A 7,144-nucleotide genomic window follows, 5' to 3' on the forward strand; every position below is an offset into this window, starting at 1 on the left:
ATGCAAGAGATTGTCGAGGTCGTGGCGGCTTCAATCAGAGGGGTAGGTGGCCAGGAGGTGGTCACTACCAGCAACAACAACATCAACAGCAACAACAACATCAACACCAACGACGACAATACGAAGAGACGTATCAGCCAAGAGGTTATAACACGAGCAGAGGTTACAACGAGAGAGGCTATGGTCAAAGAGGTCGCGGAAGAGGTTATGGCAACAACAACAACAACAACGGTAACTACCACAACGCGAGGTATACGTACAACGAAGAAAATAATTATAAGTCAAATGAAACCTTTTTTGCGAAATTAGAATGTCAAAATGAAAATGTCGTTGAAAATAATATGAATAGTAAAATTTGCGAGTATGAAAGTAGAGTATTTATGAATGATTTGTGCAAAATGGAATGGATTCTTGATAGCGGTTGTTCGGATAACATAATAAATGATGATTCATATTTTTTTGAGAGTTCAGATTTACAAAAACCAGTTGTAGTTAAAGTAGGAGATGGCAGACCATTAAAGGTTACAAAAGTAGGAAAAGTCTTGATTTATTTAATAGTAAATGGTAAAGAATTTGAAATACCTGTATCAAACGTATTTTATGTAAAAGAAATGGACAAAAATTTGTTAAGCTACGCGAGAATTACTGATAATTACAAAATTGTTTCAATTAGAGAAAAATCGTGTATTTACAATAAATTTGGTGATATAGTTGGAATAGCTTACAAAGAAAATGGACTTTACAAATTAGAGAGTTATGTCTTGAAAAATAATCACAATGCAAATAGTACACAAACAATGACTGAAAAAGAAAGGTACCATAGAATGTTAGGACATATCAATTTCAATTATTTAAATACAATGTGTAGAGAAAACTATGTAGATGGAATCCCGAAAAAATTAGAGAATGTTCACTTGAGATGTGGTACATGTATACAAAATAAGATGCATGCTTTACCGTTTAAGAATGATAGAAGTAGAGCGAGAGAAATACTAGAAATTGTACATACAGACGTAAATGGTCCGCAGAAAAATATTGGATATGATAATTCTTGTTATTTCGTTAGTTTCATTGATGACTATAGCAAATTTTCAATTGTTTATACAATAAAATATAAAAGTCAAGTTTATCAATGTTTTTTGGACTATATAAATAAGGTTGAAAATTTCACTGGAAAGAAAATTAAGAAATTAAGATGTGACAATGGAAAAGAATACATAAATAGAGACATTTCCAATCTTATCAGAGAAAAAGGGATAATCTTGGATAAATGCCCCCCATATGTACATCAGCTTAACGGAACAGCTGAACGTTTTAATAGAACAATTATGGACGCAGCGAGATGCTTACTGGCGGACGCAAGATTAAATATTCGATATTGGCCAGAAGCAATTTTAACAGCAAGTTATTTAAAAAATAGAACGATAGCAAATACCTTTGAAAGGAAAAGCCCTTATGAAATTTTTTTTGGAAAAAGGCCTAATATTGAAAATTCAAAATTGTACGGAAGCAAAGTATTTTTCAAAATTGATGAGAGCCAAAGAGATAATAAATGGGATATAAAATCAGTTTGTGGAATATTAGTTGGATATGAGAATGTAGGATACAGAGTTTTGTACAACGGTCGAGTAAAAATAGCGAGACATGTAGATATAATCGAAAAACATGAAAATTTGATTGGCTTTAAAGGAAATGATGAGAGTGAAAATGAGAGTGAAATGAATGATAACGATGTAGAGGATGACGTTTTTGATGATAGAATTGAGAGTCCAGTAAAAATAAAAAGTCCAAGTCCCAAGAAAAAATCAAGTCCAAAGAAAAGTCCAAAAATTGAAAAAGAAATAAATTCAAGTAACGACTCGGGAAATTTTGTAGATTGCGAAGAGACAGAAATTCCAACTCGTAGAAAGTCTAACAGACAAACAAAAGAACCCGACCGATGGGGTTATTATGGTAATAGAGAAACCTATTACATATATGTAAATTTTGTAAGCGAGAATAGCCCAAAGACATATGACGAAGCTTTGAGTAGCAATGAGTCTGAATTATGGAAAGAAGCAATGCAAAGAGAAATCGATTGTATAAATAAAAATAAAACTTGGAAACTTGTAAACAAACCAAAAGACAAAAAAAATAATCGATGTCAAATGGGTATACACAAACAAATCGAATAATTTAAAAAAAGGCAAGATTAGTAGTTAGAGGTTTCCAACAAAAGGAAATTGTTGAAGATATATATTCACCAGTTGCGAGATTACAAACATTGAAATTGTTATTAGCTCTTTGCGTTCAAAATAAATATATGATTGAACAGATGGATGTTGAAACTGCTTTTTTGAACGGTGCGATTAAGTCAGAAATTTATGTCAAACAACCCGATGGCTACAACGATAAAACTGACAGAGTGTATAAATTGGAAAAAGCGTTGTATGGATTGCGTGAGAGCCCGAGAGCGTGGTATGAATGCTTTGACAAATATATTACAAAGTTGAATTTTCAAAGGAGCAATAGTGATTATTGTTTATATATCTTGGAAGAGGCAAATGGCGAGAAAATATATATAATTTTGTTTGTAGATGATTTATTAATTTGCGGAAAAGATCAGAATAAAATTAAGGAAATAAAAGTAAAATTAAGTCAGAGATTTGCAATGAAAGATTTGGGTAAAGTGAAAACGTATTTAGGAATAAATATTGAATATGATTATAAAAATGAAATGATGACATTAGATCAAAGTGAATATATTGAGTCATTAGCGAAACATTACCAAATAATTGAAAGTAAATTGTATAATACACCGATGGAACAAAGTTTGAATATTGAACCCGCACAATCAGCATCAAATAATATAAAATATAGAAACTTGATAGGAGCATTAATGTATATAAGTACATGTACAAGATTTGATATAAGCTACAGCGTAAATTACTTGAGTAGGTTTCAAAATTGTTATAACGACATACATTATAAATATGCATTGAGAGTCTTAAAATATTTGTATCTTACAAGAAGTTTAAAGGTGACTTACAAAAGAAATTTGAAAGCTGACATTTTGGATTGTTTTGTTGATGCTGATTGGGCAGGTGACACAAATGATAGAAAATCCACTACTGGATTTGCAATAAGATTTTATGGAAACATAATTTATTGGAAAACAAAAAAACAAAATAGTGTAACAAAATCATCGACATCTGCCGAATATGTAGCGTTATCAGAGGCAGTGAGCGAAGTAAAATTCATAAAAAGCTTGATTAAAGACTTCAAAGTAAAAATTGATTTACCGATAAAAATATATGAAGACAATTCTGGTGCAGTTTTGATTGCAAAATATGGTAATTTAACTAAAAGATCCAAATATATTGAAATACATTATCACTTTGTAAACGAATGTTATGATAAGAAAGAAATTGATATTATAAAAGTTGATACTGAAAATAATTTAGCTGATATCTTTACAAAAGCGTTAGGTAGATATAAGTTTGAAAGAATAAGATTATTGTTAAATTTGAATAATTAATTATTACGATTGTTATTACTATACTTATCAAAGTTTTTTTGAGAAAAGAAAAATTTGTTAATTTAATTTTATGATATGAAAAGAAAAGTATTTTGGTTGTATTCAGAAAATTAACTGTTTACCGAAGATAGAGTTGTACAGTATGGAATTAAGGAGGTGTGTTGAATTATACGTAATTGCCATACTGCACACATACAAATGTAACAAGATATATCCATGAGTGAGGATGCGCGCGCCGCTAGGTGTGTATAGTATGTGAGTGTGTGTGTGTGCGCGCATGTATAGCGTAATACAGTAAGTCAGCCATGTAGATAGAGAGAGAGCGCATCTCGCTATGGCTTATACATACATATTGTAATCCTCATGTATCTTAAGAATCTTTCACAGTTATCAATAAATAATTTAATTATTGTTATCGTTATATATAATAAACCTCACGAATATATTTATTTCAATGATCCAACCTCAATATTTAACAGTCCTAAATTGGCATAGTTTTATGTTAATCAAAGAGACAATAGATTAAGGGGTCAGGTGGGTTTCAAAAGCTCAAAATAGGTACATTTTCATGAATTTTTTTTCATTTATTCAAAAGAATATTTCATTCCATCAATTCAACACATAACAGATACATATTTCATAAGTAGTTTGTGAAATTTTCATTGAAAAATATTGAAAATTAAGGCATGGACACGTCGTCTGCTATGACCCTTCAAAAAAAAGTTCTCTCGGCGTAGTCAGGATAACTCATGACTGATTTATCTAAAATGCAAAAACCAAAAATTTTATGTTAGTAGATGTTTAAAGCTCGTGCTTGGACGAAGGAAAAAAAAAAACCAAAATTACATTTTTGGCGGCGTTGAAAACAAAAAACCCTTTTTTTGAGTGAAATTTGCACCCTTTATGGCCTTGACAAATTACTTAAAATAGAAAAAAAAAAATTCCTCCGTTTAAGCACGAGATAATGTTATTTTGAAGAAGTGTGCAAAATTTGAAAGGGATCGGTTCATAAGTTTTCGAGAAATCGTGACTACCGATTCCAAAAATGTAGTTTCGAGAAAAACGCGATTAAAGATTTACATTCAAATAACGTGTAAATAATCGTACTTACACGGTATAATGATGCAAACCCACGTTTTTCCCATGTGCCATCACCTGACACGGTAACACCTGTCGTATCTTCCACATTATTTTCATCACACGTTAATTTTTTTTCTTGATTTGCAGCAGACAACAAAATTGATTCGGCAACAGTTATGACGCACTCATGTATTTTATCAACATAAAAATTGTACGTCGATGCATTCAAGAATTAGGAACTTATATCCATCAAACCACAGAATTTTTCACATTCGGCAAGTCCTAAGTCTAGTATTCGCATCACAAAAATAAACGAACAATAGCTAAGCAGCTGCCTCGATATACCTGCGCTACGCTCGGTTATAGCCTGATGGGTGAAACATCCGAAGGCTATATCACTTAGAATATGACTCGGATCGTTTTACAATTTTGAAGGAATCTTCTCAACATATTCAATTATAAGATAAGCAAAAAAAAAAATTCGATTCTTTGAAATTTTGAAACCCACCTAACCCCTCAAGTTCCGAATACATGGAAAACAAAATTCTGTGAAACATATGTAAACAAGAGTATGCTATATCTTTTAAATACCTAGAAGGTTCACTAGTCGATTATGCTATGAAAAAAGAACGATTGTTACGTGAAGTCAGAAAATCTATGGATAAAGGTACTGTAATAGATTTAATAGGAACAGTTCGACCGAAACATGTATTGAATAAGATTGAAAGAAAAACCTGACAGAATCAGAGGACCTTTTTAATGAACTCGGTGAATATGAATATTTAGTAAAAAATAAGAATTTGGAGTATAAAAAAGAAACAAATAATAACCACGCTAAAAGATTGAACCAAAAACTACCATGTAAGATATTGTTACAAAGGGTGAAATCACCCGTTTTGCCCCCTCTTTAATGATCTAGTAGTCAGCATAGATAAAAGACGTTTATAAACCTCTTATGTCTTTCAAAAGAATAAGGTTGCTGCGTCAACCAACATTATTGTAAAAAACAGTCTTGTTTCAGACTTAAAACGAGAAACACATATCTTGCATTAAAACATTTTCACAATATTTTATTCACGCTCTTGATTTCTTTTGACTTGATAATTACACTCGCGGATCCATATTTATTTTCCGTAACGTCAAAGTACGTTACATTGGTGTCAAAAGTGGGATCTCGAGTTTTTTTTCAATTAAGTCAATTCAGTGCGTTAAATAAACTATGAGCAACAGTCGTTTGACGCGCTCACGTCGAAGGGAAAGTGGCGGAGAAGAACCTTTCGTTATGGAGAATCCGCGGGTCCCTGAAACGATTCCATCACCTTCAGTGGACCCTCATCCAATTCCTGCGACAGTCTCTCAGATTGATCTACTGAAGATCATGTCTCAACAACAAGAAGCCGCTGAGCGTCAACAACAGCAACTTCTTCAGCTGCTTCGTGATCAACAAGAGCAGCGAAAAAGAGAACAAGAACAACGAGAAAGAGAACTTGCCTCTCAGTTGGAGCAGCGAAACAGAAAACAAGAACAAGGAGAAAGGGAAATCGCCTCTCAGTTGGAGCAGCGAAACAGAGAACAAGAACAACGAGAAAGGGAAATTGCCTCTCAGTTGGAGCAGCGGAGGCTTGATAGAGTAGCTCAAGAACGATCCGAGACCAGTCTGCATGAACTGTTCCGGACGACTGTGGCAGCTCTTCAGGCTGTTCATCAGGCAAATGGCTCAGGAGAACCGTCTGTCACCCCACAAGGTTCCAGAGTCGTTACTCCGCTTCCCTCTCCTGTTCCCTCGCCTGTTCCCGTTCCCGCTGTTCGACAGGTCCAACATCCAGGACAGTTTTAGGATGTACGAGACTCGAAGTCTGTGCCGTTTATTAGGGGAATAGACGAATCCCCAATTGGTAGAGTAACAGTTGATAATGAGGTTGGCTTTTCCGAGCCTCTGCCTCACGTTCAACCTCGTTATTTCCATTTGAGTCAATTAAATAATACAAGATTTCCTGGGGTTGCTTTTCAATTTAACGAGAAACCTTTTTATCCTTTAAAACCGCCAATTTTTGATGGAAAGATTCCATGGGCAGATTATAAACGTCAGTTTAATACAATTGCAAAACATAACCAGTGGGACTCCGCCATGAGGGCCCACAGCCTTGCCTCTTGTCTTCGAACGCCAGCTTTGAATGTTTTAACGGCGTTGTCTGAGGAAGAAATTTCCGACTATGAAAAACTTAGCTCCGCACTTAAATTAAGATACGGAAACGACCACTTGACAAAACTGTACACAGCTCAATGACAGACTAGAAGACAAGGACGAGACGAAGACCTCGCGTCTCTGAGTCAAGATATTGAACGGCTTTCAGTAGTGTATATATGCCGGTTCTGAATCAAAGATGGCGGCGCTCCCCCCTAGCTCCCCCCTCTCCCCCCCGCGACTCACGACGCTCCCTCTCTTACGCACCCCCCCCCCCCCCCGGTCATTTTCGGTAGCTGTTTTCATAGGATTTGACACACACGCACACACACACACACACACAAAATAATTACTGTCGAGAC

General features: G+C 34.5%; 1 protein-coding gene across 1 annotated transcript; it reads left to right on the forward strand.

Annotated features, from left to right (window-relative positions):
* LOC124293948 (calponin homology domain-containing protein DDB_G0272472-like) lies at positions 1-6,434 on the forward strand. The gene is made up of 3 exons (XM_046737015.1): positions 1-250; positions 1,690-1,953; positions 5,923-6,434. The coding sequence occupies exons 1-3, from the start codon at positions 1-3 to the stop codon at positions 6,432-6,434; spliced, it is 1,026 nt and encodes a 341-aa protein (XP_046592971.1).
* Positions 6,435-7,144: the final 710 nt, after the last annotated feature.

This window comes from Neodiprion lecontei, chromosome 4 (assembly GCF_021901455.1).
Source record: "Neodiprion lecontei isolate iyNeoLeco1 chromosome 4, iyNeoLeco1.1, whole genome shotgun sequence".
Lineage (NCBI taxonomy): Eukaryota > Metazoa > Arthropoda > Insecta > Hymenoptera > Diprionidae > Neodiprion > Neodiprion lecontei.

Coding starts and splice junctions, on each gene's coding strand:
- LOC124293948 (XM_046737015.1), top strand. CDS start 1: ATGCAAGAGATTGTCGAGGTCGTGGCGGCTTCAATCAGAGGGGTAGGT. Junction 251..1,689: donor GGTAACTACCACAACGCGAG/GTATACGTACAA, acceptor TTGGCTTTAAAG/GAAATGATGAGAGTGAAAAT. Junction 1,954..5,922: donor CGACCGATGGGGTTATTATG/GTAATAGAGAAA, acceptor CATCACCTTCAG/TGGACCCTCATCCAATTCCT.